This window comes from Pan paniscus, chromosome 5, assembly GCF_029289425.2.
Source record: "Pan paniscus chromosome 5, NHGRI_mPanPan1-v2.0_pri, whole genome shotgun sequence".
NCBI lineage: Eukaryota > Metazoa > Chordata > Mammalia > Primates > Hominidae > Pan > Pan paniscus.
Window position 1 is genome coordinate 93,746,716 of NC_073254.2, and position 17,126 is coordinate 93,763,841.

The 17,126-nt window shown below is 40.2% G+C and overlaps 1 protein-coding gene across 1 annotated transcript in view; it reads left to right on the forward strand.

Annotated features, from left to right (window-relative positions):
* CD109 (CD109 molecule) overlaps positions 1–17,126 on the forward strand; it is a 136,567-nt gene that overhangs the window by 23,867 nt on the left and 95,574 nt on the right. The window contains exons 3-5 of the mRNA XM_034962387.3: positions 3,228–3,256; positions 10,319–10,549; positions 16,380–16,505. Of these exons, the coding sequence (XP_034818278.3) occupies positions 3,228–3,256; positions 10,319–10,549; positions 16,380–16,505 (386 nt within the window). The remainder of the gene's footprint in view (positions 1–3,227; positions 3,257–10,318; positions 10,550–16,379; positions 16,506–17,126) is intronic.

The following is a 17,126-nucleotide window of genomic DNA, read 5'->3' on the forward strand; positions in this document are numbered from 1 at the left end:
CTGCACCCCCACATCCACTGCAGCATTATTCCCAATATCTAAGATATGGAATCGATGTCAGTGTCCATCAATGGATAAATGGATAAAGAAAGTGTGGTATATATACGTAATGGAACACTATTCAGCCATTTTTTTAACAAAAAAAATGTAAAAAGAAGGAGGTCTTGTCATTTTCAGTGACATGGATGAACTTGGAGGACATTATGTTAAGTGAAATAAGCCAAGCACAGAAAAACAAATATTGCATGATCTCACTTATATGTGGAGGGTAAAAAAAGATGAACTCATAGAAACAAAGGGTAAAATGGCAGTTACCAGAAGTGAAAGGAATGGGGAGATGTTGGTCAACAGACACAAAATTTCAGTTATACGGGAGGAATAATTTCAAGAGATCTAGTGTACAGCATGGTGACTATGGTTAATATCAACATATTGTATACTTAAAAATTGCTGAGAGTAGATTTTAATTGTTCCTTTCCACAAGTAGTTATGTGAGGTAAGGCACATGTTAGATAGTGTGGTTTAGCCATTCCATAAGTTATACCTCATTCCATAAGGTATACATCTATCATCTATATGTCACATACCATAAATATATTCAATTATTACTTGTCAATTAAAAAAGAATAAAACATTTTCAAAGTTAATTTATGTGCACATTAAACCCATCCTAGAATAATATTTTGCTAACCAAAAAAAGATCCAGGACAAATGCTAAATCAGGATGCTGGAATAACAGTGTCAACTGGGATAATCCTGGTGAGGCCTCATCTTGTCCAAAGACCCCCTTTTGATCGGGCCAGGCCTCCTGGCTACTGCTCTCTTTCTGGCTGTGGTCTTTGCTCACCCAGCTCTTTGGTTTGGTAGACTCAGGTTGATCTCCACTGCTTTGCATTTGCTGCTCTTCTGCCTGTAACATTGTACCCCTCCTTGCTCATATGGCTAATTTCTCCATATCCTATAACCCTAGACACTGGCATCATTTTCTCTAGGTGCCTTCCCTTCATCCCTCCAATGTGCTCCTTGTCCTACCTGTACTATGTATATCTGTTCCACGATACTTCCTTCTTCACCTTTTTGAAACACCATGTTCAATATCCTGTTATTTAAGAGTCTTGCTCTTTGCTTCCTATGATAACAGTTATTAGATGAACTGATCTGTGCTAGGTGGTAAGTGATGGTGATGAATTACTTATCTGTTCCTGAAAACATACTTGTATTTCATGGAGGCCCACTGGGGTGGTAGTCTTCAAAGTGAGTGTGCACACGTCTAAGAGTATATAAGACCATTTATAAGGATGGAAGTAGAAAATGTAGTAATTTTTATTGCTTTTTTTTTTTTTTGAGACAGTATCTCCCTCTGTAGCCCAGGCTGGAGTGCAGTGGCGCGATCTCGGCTCGCTGCAAGCTCCGCCTCCTGGGTTCACACCATTCTCCTGCCTCAGCCTCCCGAGTAGCTAGGACTACAGGCGCCCGCCACCACACCCGGCTAATTTTTGGTATTTTTAGTAGAGATGGGGTTTCACCATGTTAGCCAGGATGGTCTCGATCTCCTGACCTCATGATCCACCCGCCTCGGCCTCCCAAAGTGCTGGGATTATAGGCATGAGCCACCCACGCCCGGCCAGTAATTTTTATTTCTATTATTTTATTAAGCAAAGCTAAGAAGTTAAAGTGTTTCTCTTTTTCTTTTTATTGATTGATTGATTGATTTTTGAGACAGAGTCTCGCTGTGTTGCCCAGGCTGTAGTGCAGTGATGTGATCTCAGCTCACTGCAACCTCCACCTCCTGGGTTCAAGCAATCCTCCTTCCTCAGCTTCCCAAGTAGCTGGGACTACAGGCGTGCCACTATGCCTGGCTAATTTTTGTAGTTTTTAGTGGAGATGGGGTTTTGCCATGTTGGCCAGGCTGGTCTCTAACTCCTGACTTTAGGTATTCTGTCTGCTTCAGTCTCCCAAAGTGCTGGGATTATAGGTGTGAGCCACTGTGCCTGGCTATAAAGTTTTTCTAATGTTTAATATTTTGGTTGAGAAAATACATGTATATAATTTTATAAATCTAATTTGACATTGGTAAGGTATACTAAGTATTTTTATTGATGGAGTACTCTATCATAAAAATTTGAAGACTACGTCTGTAGGGGCATATGACATCCTCAATGGAAAACTCTTCAAGCTTTTTGACACTATAATAGCTAACATATTTCAAGTGTTTTCTATGTGTCACGCACTGTTTTATATGCTTTACAGGTATCAACATACGTATTCCTTATAACCACCTCATGAGATTGATATGATTATTAGCATCCTCATCTTATGGATGAAAAAAATTGAGCTAGAGAATCAGGTAATTTGTTCAAGGACAGGGCCAGTACATATCAAATTCTTGATGTGGTCTGATTCCAGATGCTGCTAGCTTAACCCCTGCTGTGTACTGTGCTGTGCTCTGGTGCCTCTGCTCTCACATGATAGACCCATTTGGCTTCCTGGAGGAGAGGGACCACATCTGTCTTGCACATTGTGCTAGTTTTTAAATGAATGAAGGAACCGGGGCCTATTATTTCCTTCTCTCTCTTTAAAGTCATCTTTTGCTCCATTTTATTTCCCAAGGGCCTGCCATCTTCAATAGGAACTTTGGACAAGTTCTCTTTTATTTTTAGCATGAAACCATTTTTCCCCTTGAAATAAATGGATCTGATGAGAAATTGGCATGAGTTTAATTAGCAGTCCTATGTATAGAAACTTTACACGAAAAAAGTCTGCATCACCCCAGTACTCATGAGTCAGTTATGAGTCCCAGCTCACCCCTGACATGACTAATGCCTTCCTTTCTTCCTTTATCACGAGGGTATGAGGACAAGAAATAAACCTCAGACTACTTCTGTACAGTGTGTGAAGTGTCCTGCAAGCACGTATAACCTTAAAATAGCAACAAGGGCAGCAGCAACAATGACAACAAAAATGATAATGGCAAAGAGAAGCAGAACCTAATGTTTTTTGGGTTTGCCCACTGATACCCTTTTAATCCTGATTTTTAATTGTTTGGCACAAAGATATGTAATAATTTCTTGGGTCTTCTGGGCATTTAAATGTCATTATGGTTTCACCAAATGTATTTATGATTCCACCTACACATGTAAGAGTATTGGGAGAGTTTTGGAAGGTTTGTATTCTATCATCATATTCAAATTGTGCTAACTCTGTTTTCTTTCCTGTTTTCCTTGTAGGCTCTTTTAAGACACTTACTCTTCCATCAGTAAGTATCCATTTAAAAAATTTGGTTTCAGAAATATATTGTATCAGTGAACTAAATAAATTAATATTTTATTGGATTTTATGTCAATTCACACATTTCACGTTTCATGTAAGTTTGGCTTGAGTTTAGTTCAGCCTTCAGATTATTTATGAATAATATTATTTCAAGGAGATTGATTATGAGGCTCTTCAAACTCTTGGCAGAGATTTTCCTCTTGTAAAATAGAAGACTTCACTGAAGGAAACTGGCCTGGACTATTAGCACAGAAATCTGGACTGGTCATAAAAAGGAACGAGACCATGTCCTTTGCAGGAACATGGATGGAGCTGGAGGCCATTATCTTTAGCAAACTAAAATAGGAACAGAAAACTAAACACCACATGTTCTCACTTATAAGTGGGTGCTGAATGATGAGAACACATGGACACATAGAGGGGAACAACAGACACTGGGGCCTACTGTAGGGTAGAGGGAGGGAGGAGGGAGAGGATCAGGAAAAATAGCTAATGGGTTCTAGGCTTAGCAACCGGGTGATGAAATAATCTGTGCGACAACCCCCATGACACAAGTTTACCTATGTAACAAACCTGCACTTGTACCCCTGAACTTAAAATAAAAGTTAAAAAACACAAGGCATCTGGGCTGGTTTGCTCCTGCTTCTGTCGTAATGAGCCTTCTAGTGTGGAGCTCTGCTCCTCCGTTTCCTTGTGCTCGAAAAGAGCAGTGCCATGCTGAGACATACTAGAACTTGAGGCAAAAGGAAAAATCAGTAATATTGACCCTGTCTTTGTTTAAAACTTCGACTTTTTTGTTTATAATTTTTTGCATTAATTTTGATATTTTAAAATATTGTATTAAAATATTATTTTCTTGATTGCTAAATTTTTTGGTACCCCCTTAAATTTTGCACCTTAGACAAGTGCCTCACTCACCTCACCATAGCCCTGGCCTTGGAAAAGAGAATGAAGATACCATCTTTATCTCACAGCATGTCCTGGAGTGAAATGAGATGTGGAAGTGTTGTAGTACTTGCTATAGAAATGGAAAGGAGTTATTATTTTGTTGAGAGATTCATAAAACCTTATTATTAAATGTTTGTGGATGAATCTTCCTATAGCTTTGATTTGGAAGTTTATACTTTCATTACTATGCTTTGTTTTGGAGCTTTACATGCTTAATGTACAGTATAGTAAACCACAGCATCCAACATCAGGTGCAGTTTGATATATGTACTTTTCTGAGAACAGAGGACTAATGACTTAGGCCCTGACACATTGTATACTTGATTAGTATCAGCATTACCTCATAAGCCAGGTTCGCTCATTACCTTAAATTTTTTTTTTTTTTTTTTTTGAGACAGGTCTTGGTCTGTTGCCCGGGCTGGAGTTCAGTGACACAATCATGGCTCACTGCAGCCTCAATCTCCCAGGTTCAAGCAATCTTCTCACCTCAGCCTCCCGACTACTGGCATGTGCCACCATGCCTGGCTGATTTTTTATTTTTTGTAGAAACAGGTCTCCCTATGTTGCCCAGGCTTGTCTCAAACTCCTGGGCCCAAGCATCCCTCCTGCCTTGGTCCCCCAAAGTGCTGGGATTACAGGAGTGAACCACCACGCCTGGCCCACTTAGTACCTTTTGAAAGTTACTTGTCAAGTACATTCAGAAACCACATTTATTTTGGGGGGTTCATAGAGAATATTATACTCTCAAACGATACTTTATAAAAATTACTTAGTATGCTATATCTATCTGTTTGTTACATATTATATTTGTACTTTCTTTCCTAAGAAATATACTGCTGCTAATAATAGAAAGTGGAAGAAAAAAGGCATAAGCAGGCAGAAGTGGGGGAAAAAAACCCTGCAATCTTTGTGGCAATAAAACATTAGATTGCATTAAAATAACCTAAAATATTAGATACTGGCCCCAGTGCCTGGGCGCAGAACTTTGTTGAAAGGATATTCCAGTGGTAAGATGAAAATAAATCCTGTGTCATATATTTGCCCTATAGCAGAAGGAGGGTGGGGTTTAAGCTCAGGAATCACAGCCTAAAGCACAATAATTGTCTGGTTTCCTCAAAGGAGTTTGCAGTTTCACATACCGGAAGTGTAGAAAGGCTGAAAGGAGAAGGCGGGGCAAGGGCATGAGAGTTTCTTTCAATGATACTAGTATAAACTGTACGTGTCTGAGCTAATAACTAGAAATTTGTCTACTACACTTCTTTTTTTTTTTTTTTTTTTTTTTTTTGAGACAGAGTTTCTCTCTTGTTGCCCAGGCTGGAGAGCAGTGGCGCGATCTCGGCTCACTGCAACCTCCGTTTCCCGGGTTCAAGAGATTCTCCTGCCTCAGCCTCCCGAGTAGCTGGGATTACAGGCATGCACCACCATGCCCAGCTAATTTTTTTTTGTATTTTTAGTAGGGACAGAGTTTCGCCATGTTGGTCTGGCTGGTCTTGAACTTCTAACCTCAGGTAATCCGCCTGCCTCGGCCTCCCAAAGTCCTGGGATTACAGGCGCAAGCCACTGCGCCCAGCCTACTATACTTCTTTTAAGTCTTAAGTATATGAAATACTAACTCTGACATCCAGTATTTGTCTTTAATATTATGTCATTTCAATTGTATATAAATATAGCTATTATCTATTGAAAGCTTTATTAGAGATTATATTTTGGAGTGTATCTCTTTTTAGTAAAGCACAGTATGAAAGACTTAGAAATAAAGTGTACGGACAAATTTGATACTGCTTGACAAAAAAAGAAGGCTCTGCATTTTAATGAGTTTTCAATTAAAGCAGAACCAACTTTTTTTTTCCCCAGTGAGAACATACCTGTGAATAGAACCACCTTTTAAAGTGCACTTGCATTCTGACACTTGTAAGTGTAATATTTTAAATTATTTTTAAGGTCTTTATGGCTTTTTAGTGTAAAATATAAATATTTCAAGAATGTGTTAACACAAGTGTGTTTTTTATTTCTGATTTACTCATTGTACTTCAAGACACTAAAATAACCCCCAATATGAAGTAAATAAAAAACATAAATTGAGACAATATAAATGTTGTTTTGTACACAATATGGCAGAAAAACTTCTTTTGTTCTCTTAGTCAAATGAAGGAGTGGTTTTATTTGATTAGAAATGTTTTTAATGTGTAAGTATAATTACTAATATATTTTTAATGGAAACTATCATCTTAGATTTCTCAATTTTATTTTGAAAAATTGTCTCCGTTATGTTTGGTAACTGGCATTATTCCTGAAGTATATGAGGATAAATACTATTGTGTTGTCTCAGTTTCCTTACAGCAGTGAATCTTTCAGAGAAGGTGAAATGGCTTTAGACAGCCCAGATTAGAATAAGTAATCCTTATTTATTGTCTAGCAAGAATGTTTTTGAATGTGCTTACCTTATGTATCCTAGGCAGAGAGCTATCATCTCCTCAGAGAGTTTGCATTTATGTATACACGAAATAGACGTGCCTAAGTGAGAGTCAACATACCCAATCCAGAGGCTGATTGATATTCTGTTGGTCAAAGCTTTGGGATATTGTCAATTCCCAGACTCTTGTCCTGCTTTCAGACAGCCTCTCACTGTGGGAACTGCACCTTCCTCCAGCCCTGTGCCCTCTGGTCAAGGAGTCCAAAATCTCTGTGGGTAAATAATTGACTCCTGTTTAAGAGCCATGGAAGTCACTTATCAAGGAACAGCTTTTTTTCCCCCTTTCCCCCACCAATTTCAGGAACCTTTTTCAGTAACTGTGGCCCCAAGACGGCAGAAGGCAATTTACCAGTAAAGATGCAGGAGCTTCTATTACCTCATGGTGTCCACTCTGCTGTGGGCAGGTTATAACCCACTCCAGATCTGGCACAGAGAGAGAAACTTTTATAAAAATTGCTTAAAGTCAATAATCTTTTCTGCAGTCTCATTATGCGCCCCCATTGTTAACCACGGAGCACTGAGGTCTGCATTGACACCACAAGACTCTGGAGCACCACCCAGAGTACGTGGTGACACCCCGAGACATGTGGTGATGCCCCATGCTTCATACAGGCACCCAGGTCTAATGATTCACCAAGGCCCATATTGTCATCTCTGGGTGGCCTGCCCTGGGACTAACACTGAGTCTTTGAGGATCCCAAATTACCTAAATTTTATATATGGCAAGGTGGGGTTTTTAACGGGGAAAAGTTAAAAAAGCAAATTAGTTAAGGTAACCCAAAGGAGCAGGAAGATAGTCAGTAATGTTTCCCCTGAGTCAGTGTCAGCTCCCTGAAGGAGGATAGAGTAGGAGGTAGAATAAAATGTTTTCGGGCATATTTGCGTTTATTTTAATTCTCTGACCCTTTAGGCTGCTTGTGGTTAATAGGCTTCTTTAGCTCTAGGCCACTGTGTCATTAATTTGACATCAGTCTTCAATCTAGCATCTGTTCTGGGGCCTCTGTGCCACTAAAAATGATAAACATATCAAATCATGAAGAGCAATCCCATCAAATATATTTTTAAACATGAAATATTTAGAAATCGATGCCATTTATAAGCATATAATATTCTGGTTCCTGGTGTATATATTTTCTTGTTTATAGTATTAGGAAATCTGATTCAAAGAGTCTGAGGACTGAAGTATCACTTGAGAAAATAGAATTTAAGATTGCAAGTTCCAGGCTAGACTCTGCTCTACCAGGGCGCAGGTCTTTGGTTCATGTTGTATCCCAAGTACCTAGGACGTCCTGGTACACAAAGGGTGCTCAATAAATACTTCTTTAGGCTGGGCGCAGTGGCTCACATGTATAATCCCATCACTTTGGGAGGCCGAGGCGGGTGGATCACTTGAGTTCAGGAATTCGAAACCAGCCTGGCCAACATGGTAAAACCTTTTCTCTACTAAAAATACAAAAATTAGCTAGGCATGGTGGCGCACACCTGTAGTCCCAGCTACTTGGGAGGCTGAGGCAGGAGAATCGCTTGAACCCAAGAGGTGGGGTTGAGATTGAGCCACTGCACTCCAGCCTGGGCAACAGAGCAAGAGTTCGTCTCAAAACAAAACAAAACAAAACAAAACACTTCTTTATTGAAGAAAAGCAAAAATTGACACCAGAAGTCATTTGAAGGTGACATACTGATTGTTTTTCCTAACATTTTATTATTAACTTTTCAAATATACAAAAAACTTGAAAATGTTTCATAATGAACACTCCTATACTTGCCACTTAGGGTCTACCATTAACATTTTACTATACTTGCTCTATCATACATCTATCCATCTACCCATCTTTCTATCCATCCATTAGTTCATCTTATTTTTAAATGTATTTCCAAGTAAATTGCAGACATCAATACTCTTCTCCCTAAATATTGCTGCTGACCATTTTATTGTTGACAGTGGTTTCTTGCGCTTTCTTCATATTCTTAACCACATTGATAGCATTCTGATGTCTGCTATTATTGGAAAATCCCCTTTGAGCTATCTGTAGACAAAACTTATTTGCAAAAATGAGTCAGGATATAGTTTCGGGACCTCAGTTTTAATATGAAAATCAACTAAAAGTCAAGCATGCTAGTTATCTATTGCTAAGTAACTCTAAAACTTTGCTTCAAACAATAATAAATTAAACTTTTATTACTTCTCACAGTCTTTGTGGGTGAAGAATTGGGAACAATATGGTTGGGCATTTCTGATTTGGAGTCTCACGAGGTTGCAATCAAGATATCAGCTAGGGCTGCAGTCATCTGAAGGCTTCATCAGGGCTAACACATTCTGTGAGGCAGCTCATTCACTAGGCTGACACGTGGTTGTTGGTGGTTGGTGGGAGGCCCTGGTTCCTCCCAATGTAGGCCTCTCCACAGACTTCTCTAGTGTCCTTACCACACCACTCTGGCTTCCTCCAGAGTGAGTGATCCAAGCGAGAAAGAGAGACAACAGGGAAGAAGGTATTCTTTTTCTGACATAGCCTAATTCTAGGATTTAGAAGGAAATCACTAAGTCTGGGGAATTAGGCTTCACCTTTTGAAGGGACTAAAGTCAGAGAATTTTTGGACATATTTTAAAATTACCACATCAAGGTGTGTGTGTGTGTGTGTGTGTGTAGTGTGTGTGTCTGAAATGATTTTAATAAGAATATCCACCTGAGGGATTGTTGTGAATTAAAATGATATAGTGCAGGTAAACTGCTCAGTATGGCTCTGGTCTGCTAATGCTAGAAGGTAGGACTTCTATTGTTTATTATTATTATTATTATTATTATTATTATTATTATTATTTTGAGACAAATTCTCACTCTGTTGCCCAGGCTGGAGTGCAGTGGCACAATCTCGGCTCACTGCAACCTCCATGTTCAAGCAATTCTCCTGCCTCAGCCTCCCGGAGTAGCTGGGACTACAGGCGCATGCCACCACACCTGGGTGATTTTTGTAGTTTTAGTAGAGATGGGGTTTCACCATGTTGGCCAGGCTGGTCTCAAACTCCTGACCTCAGGTGATCTGCCTGCCTTGGTCTCCCAAAGTGCTGGGATTACAGGTGTGAGTTACCGTGCCTGGGAAGGATTTCTGTTATTAATAGTAGTAGTAGAAGTAGCAGCATCATCATCCCTACCAAGACTATGACACATATGCGCAAGATACATTAGGAGAATGCATCTCAGAAAACAGGTTGAGAGAATATAGCAAGAAACAAATTTTGTGCAGAAGAGCCTTTCATCAGCTGACTGCCTCAAATAGGGTGAGCGTGGAAAAGAAGGTTGAAGGATGTTAGATATTCTGACCTGCAATAACTGTTAGGGAGGATGAATTTGCACTTGGAATAGGAAATGGCAAGGTGACTCCTGCTGAGGGAGAGCAGTGGGCTCTGTGTCCCCCATTCCAGGAGCCCTGTGATGTAACTGGAGAGCAAACTGCAGGAAGTTAAAAGAGGGAAAACAAATTAACTCTGATGCCTGGGAGGGGCAAATTTTCAACATCGCAGTTACTTTTGATAATACTGTGTATTTACTTTTTTTATTCTAACTTGCAATTAAAACATTTTTGAGGTAAAATAATGAGACCTTGATGTGTGATCTCTTTTCCCCCCAGCTACCTCTGAACAGTGCAGATGAGATTTATGAGCTACGTGTAACCGGACGTACCCAGGATGAGATTTTATTCTCTAATAGTACCCGCTTATCATTTGAGACCAAGAGAATATCTGTCTTCATTCAAACAGACAAGGCCTTATACAAGCCAAAGCAAGAAGTGAAGTTTCGCATTGTTACACTCTTCTCAGATTTTAAGCCTTACAAAACCTCTTTAAACATTCTCATTAAGGTAAGTGCCAGACAGAAATGAAGCAAGGAATTCTAGCCATCTTACTAAACCCCTCTGGGAAGTTCTGCTTGTGTTATTGACACTGGAATATCTTAGAATTCACCTAAGATAAGCTTCCCTCCCAACATGGAACTCCTCTAATAGGAAAGAAGGTGGTGCATGCAGCACTGGGTTAAGAGCTCAGCCTCTAGAGCCAACCTGCTTGAGTTCCAGGCCTGGCGTCTTCATTGATTTATACAGTTGTCAAACATTTATTAAACTTCTGTGTTCCAGGCACAGTGATAGGGCAGTGAACAGAAGAGATTAAGTCCCTGCTGACACTGAGTTTATTTTTCAGTGGGTAGTAGGAGACAGACATAATAAATAAACGTATAAATATATATTTATAAAGGGACAGATATGTATGTATTTGTGTGTGTGTATGAGAGAGAAAAAGGGAGTGAGAGACAGAGAGTTTGTGTTTGCTACTTTCTTTCTTTCTTTCTTTCTTTTTTTTTTTGAGATGGAGTTTCACTCTTGTTGCCCAGGCTGGAGTGCAATGGCATGATCTTGGCTTACTGCAACCTCCGCCTCCTGGGTTCAAGCGATTCTCCTGCCTCAGCCTCCTGAGTAGCTGGGATTATAGGCATGTGCCACCACGTCTGCCTAAATTTGAATTTTTAGTAGAGACAGGGTTTCACCATGTTGGTCAGGCTGACCTCGTGATCCACCCACCTCAGCCTCCCAAAGATACTGGGATTATAGGCGTGAGCCACTGCGCCCAGCATGTTTGTTGCTTTCTCTAGGGTTGTCTGGGAAGACTGATTTGAGCAGAGAGCCAAAGGCAGTAAAAGAAAATAAGCCCATACAGAGGGGGAAGCACATGGAAAGGCCCTGAGGGGGAGCTTGTTTGGCGCATTGGAGGAACAACAAGCTGGCAGTGTGCTGGAGCCCCGGGGCGAGGGGACAGGTGCTAGGACATGAGGTCCTATACAAGTAGGTGGGTTAGGGTGGGGCTCATGCAGGGCCTTATTGGCCATGATAGGGACTTTGAAACTTATGCTAAGTGAAGTGAGAATTCACTGGAGAATTCTGAGGCAAGACTTGATGTAATCTAACTTAACATCTTAAAAGCATCACTGTCAGCTCTAAGAAGAATAGATGCTAGATGCTAGCTGTGTGATCCTGGGTAAATTTATTAACCTTCTAGAACCTCAGTTTCCTTATCTAGAAAATATGTAATAATAAAACCTCAAAAGGTTTTTATGAGGCTTAAGTGAGATAATTCAAGTAAACCATTTAGAACTGTGTCTGGCACATAGTACATGCTCACTAAACGTTAGCCATTATTATTACTTTAGGAACCCCTTTTGAAAGGTAGTAATTTTGTCTCTGCTGCTTAATACTCTGATGATTTGGAGGCACTGTGGTTAGCACACTGAGTGCTTTCCTGTGAGAATCAAGTTGAAGACAACTGAGATCCAGCTGGGCCTGGTTTTCTATATTTAAACGGAGAAGAACACTGGACATTTGATCATTACTTGGAAATAGGGTGACTAACATCCCAGTCTGCCTGGGATGCCTCTGATTTTAAAACTGAAAAGTCTCTGGTCCTGGGAACCTCCTTAGTCTCAGGACATTGGTTACTCCAGATATTCTAATGAATAACATAGTGTGGAAGGTAAAGTAGGCCTTTTAGTTTGGTATCTTCCTATTCTTAGTTTATTTGTTGTTATAAATTAAAACAACAAAACCCAATCAAATAAACATGTATACATTTAACTTTGAGCCAAGATATATTTGTAGCCAGTATCACATTTGTTGCCATGGTGTTCAATGCATATTTCTTGAATTGAACTAGCATTATTTCAGAGTTTGCCTTTGGTATGTAATGGAATGTTTATAAAGCAGGTTGACATAGTGAATAGTATTTCTAAATTCATGTCACCCCCCTGAGCAGAGTTGAACTGACTCCATTCATACCATCTTTCATCATTTATCCACATATATGGAGAGCTTACTGTATGTCAGAAAGGATGTGTACAATAGATGGTTTAATAAATGTCTGGCTATCTCTGGGTGTTTACATTCAATGCTTCCTTCTACTGCAGGCAAATAAAAGTTAGCACTGCATAAATTGCCTGTTCTAGACATCAACCCAGAACTAACCCTGCTGGTTCTGGATAATTAGTCTGTGCATTTTCATAGTTCTGCCTGTCTACTCTGCTCTAGTATCTTCCTTTGAATCTTTGATTTGCAGATTCTTTGGGCTCTTCTGTGCAGTTTGGGACTTAGCAGACCACGTTTGGCTTTCTGGAAAGGGCTCAGAGATACTTTCCTCTTATTAGCTCTGGTACTGATATGACCCTCTTGGCCAGGGGAGGGGAGTTTAAACTAAAATTCTACCTGGAACCCAAAGTGTTTTGGAACTCCAAAGTGTTTTGGAGTGAGGGGTGGCCATGCTCCTGTCTCTGTACCTGGGAGGTGATGCTCAAATGTGAACTTAGGTCTAGCTGCTTTCCTCCTTGTAACTTGCAGAGGCCAGGTGGGAGCAGTAATGTGAACTCTTTCAGCTGAAAACAGACATTTGGGCCAGGTTTACAAGTCTATGATATTTTCTACATCTTTCAGTGTGGAATAATTGGTGTCTTGGCAAAACTTTTCAGAAAAAATTGGGACTTAGCCTGAACTGGAGCCCCTGACTGAGACAGTTGTACTCCTTGGCACAGCACCACCTGCAGGCTGATGTGGAGAAGTGCACCTGAGAGTTAACGGGGCCCATCTTGCCCAGCTAGAAATGGCTGCAGGATGTAGCTAAGATACTGACTGTCACAGCACCTTCAGGGTGTTCATTGTTGTTCTTGGGGACTGCAGGCCATCTTTGGGTGTTATTCATTTTGCATGCCCCAATAACTGGTCTTCTCAGGAGGGAAAGGAGCTTCGAGGCCTTTTGGCAGTAGAAAAAACATAACCTATGTCTCCCACGCTTCTGGCCTCCTCTAGCCAATTTGGCCTGACACAATGGAATTGAGTGCCTCTGACACTGTGATGGCAGCTGGCATGGCTGGCTTCTGCTCTGACCTCTCCATCCAGAAGTTGTTGGTGCTAGTACGGGTGAATGATCTTGTAGGGGAACAGGTGTTATTGGCTTGGGGGTATATCCTGTTATTGTGCCCTGACACTCTGTTTTGGAGCAGTGGTGGCTAACTCAGAACCTGACCGCTGGCCAGGTGAAGAAGCTATCTTATTTGAGTGATTTGAATTCTCTAATTCTACAGGCTGGACAGACATGTTATTCACACATAATCCAGAAATAGTCCTCACAGACATATTCTCCAGCCAGGGAGCTTACTGCTTGAGACAATCAGGTACTGTGTGCTGTGTTGAGGCATCTCGCAGAGATCCAGAGCGATCTAAAGGTGACTCGAAGGGCATGTGGGGCCACTATTCCAGGATCTCTGGCCTGCAGCTTTTCTGGCTGTGACGGGGGTATTGCTCATACTGTACATGGCTGTGTCATAGCAGCAGATGGCCACATGCAAATGCTGGGCTCCGCTGTGACATCACCATGCTTGGCTGGTTCAAATCCTGATGTGCCTTGTAGACTTCTGGTGTTTCTGCATTCTCTCCCTCTGCCTTATTGGTAACAGTTAGACCTAGGTCCAAGACAGGCTTGGGAAAGCAGAGGAATTATCTCATTCTCCCCCAACCCTCCAGATCCCCCAGGTACAAAGCCATCAATGAGGTCAGTTCAGACTTCATTGTCCAGGAGAAATGTATGCCCTCACTACCATAATGTTTCAGTAGAATATGGACATTCCATTTTCCTACACTTCAGGTAACACCAAGAATTATTGTTATTATTATTTTTATCTTTGTCAGACTGACAGAAGAAACACAATATTGTTTTCATTTGTATTTCCTTAATTACTAGACGGCATATATTTATTGGCTATTTGTATTTCTTCCTTTGTTCCTGAGCCTTTGAACTTCATAGCCCTCCCATGCATCATGCTGTGGCAGGCACAGTAGGGCCAACTGCCCATTACAATGCCTGGCCCAGGAGTTTACCAAGGATACAGTGACCTGCTTGTTCTTGACTTGCTTTTGGTCTCTGGTTTTCACAATTGGTTTCTGGCTTATTAGACTGCTTTCTGCACAGTTCTCAGCATTGTACTTACCCCTAACTGTCATATCTCCACTCTGGGAGAGAGGTTTCTTCTGTTCTAATAACTGGCCCCACTCACTACTTCTAGGCAAAGTTTAGAGGATAAGTCTAAGGGAAAATATTCAACCCCTGCTCTCAGTCACAGTCTAGTTGGGAATAATAAAATATAGATTTTTGGCAAAATAAAATATGTAAAATAAACATATTTTACTGCCTTTAACAAAAATATGTATTCAAGAGAGATAAACTCCAGATATACTAGGGACTTTCCAGGAAGAAGTCACCTCTGCCTATTGGAGGCAGGTATAGGAGGCAAGAAACTGAAACTGATTTCACCAGTGGACAAGGAAGGGAGGGATTTCCATGCAGCAGTTGCAGAGACCTACATGCATGGGCTTTTGGGAATAAACTGCAAACAAATCTGTATGTTTGGAGGAAGATGAGCCTAGAAATGTAGATGGAGTAGTATTAGTAGGGGCCTTGTAAACTAGGCAAAGGAGTGTAGACTTCCTGTAGGCAAACAAAAGCCATGGGTACCTAGTGGTCTAGTATAATCATCATATACTATAATTAGGGACTATAAAAAGTGTATAGCCACTACTTTTTATATGCCAGGGACTGTGCCAAGTATTTCAACCACTGTAACTCATTCTCAGATTTGCGTTTCAGATGGATCACACCGTTGGCAGTGGGGAAGATGTATTGTAGAGGGCAAGACTAGAGGGGGAAGATTAGTTGCATTAGTTAGAAAATAGGACATGGTGGCTGGATGTGAGGATGGAAAGAAGGAGACAAATTAGAGATATATTAACCTAACAAAGTTAAAATGTCTGGAAATGTGAGAGAGGAATCTAGGATGACTGCTGGAATGGCTTGGATAAATGTTGCATGAAGGGATTGTTGTTTGGGAGGTTATAGGAAGAATGAAGTGTTTTCCATGTATATCCGTGATTAAACATCTCTCCAATATGCTTTTGTTGAGTTAAAAGGCAGACATGAGTTTGGATTCTGAATTTCATCATGCACTGGTGCTGTAATATTGAGTCATGCCAGTCACTTGAATGCGTACCTCCCTCTCCAGGCATCAGTTTTCTCAACTATAAAGTGAGGATAACCATGTCCTAAAGGAGAATTGTAATGATTAGAGATAAGGCAGAGTGCCTGACACATATTGGGCCTTTAATAAATGGGGCCTGTTATCTCTACAGTTAAATTTTCTTTTAACACTACTACCACCACCGCCGCCACCAGGGGTTTGGTGACGTACATGTTGTACTGTTTCATGTAGAAGGAAACAGGGTGCCAGGAATTAAAAGGTGGAGCAGAATCAAGATGAACTTGGGAGAAATATGAGAAAAGAATAAACTTTGATTTGTCTTCTTTAGAAATATAGAGCCTACGTTTTCCAAAATGTTCATGCAGCATTCATCCAAGCCATTCCAGCAGTCATCCTAGATTCCTCTCTCACATTTCCAGACCTTTTAACTTTGTTAGGTTAATATATCTCTAATGTGTCTCCTTCTTTCCATCCTCACATCCTGCCATCCAGCCATATTTGTGCCGTATTTTGGAGTAAAGTTCTGGACCTGGGTGGGAATGCTGCAAGGCATTATTCCTAACCTGATAGGATACACATGCACATGGGCAGCCTCTACATACTTACATGTCTGGTTTTCATTTTAGGACCCCAAATCAAATTTGATCCAACAGTGGTTGTCACAACAAAGTGATCTTGGAGTCATTTCCAAAACTTTTCAGCTATCTTCCCATCCAATACTTGGTGACTGGTCTATTCAAGTTCAAGTGAATGTGAGTATAAATATATTTTTTGGGGGGAATGTTAAAGTGATTTAATTAGGTCAGGTGGGGGAAAATCTCCAAAGTCATTTATACAATGAAGAGAAAAAAATTAATGTGAACATTTAGACAATTTAAATGGTTTATTTTTAATTTATGATGTTTATCAAGGGTTTATTTAGCTTTCATTCTAACATATTAGAATTTTCATAACTGTTGTCTTTTTCTATGATATGATGTTTAAAGGTTAAAACATTTTGACATTTTAGTATACAATGTTTACTTATTTATTTCATGCATTATTTTAAAACTAAGTAATGAACACATAGCTATTATTTGGCAAATTTTATGCCTTAGAATAATGACTCCTAATGAGTGATTAGATTAACCTACTTTTATCTTTGTTTTAAGAAACAGTGACTTAACTAGCCACACTGACTGCTGTTCCCCAATCCTTTTTCCCTAGCTTCTACACCTATTGCCTTTACTTGCTGCCAACTTGTATAGCTCTGAAATCTAAATGGAGGGCATTAAATGGCATATAAATCTAAATGGGGGGCATTCATTGGAATGAATGAGACATAAACACAATGGGATGGAAACAATTTTAAAAAGCAATGAGACTTAACTGTT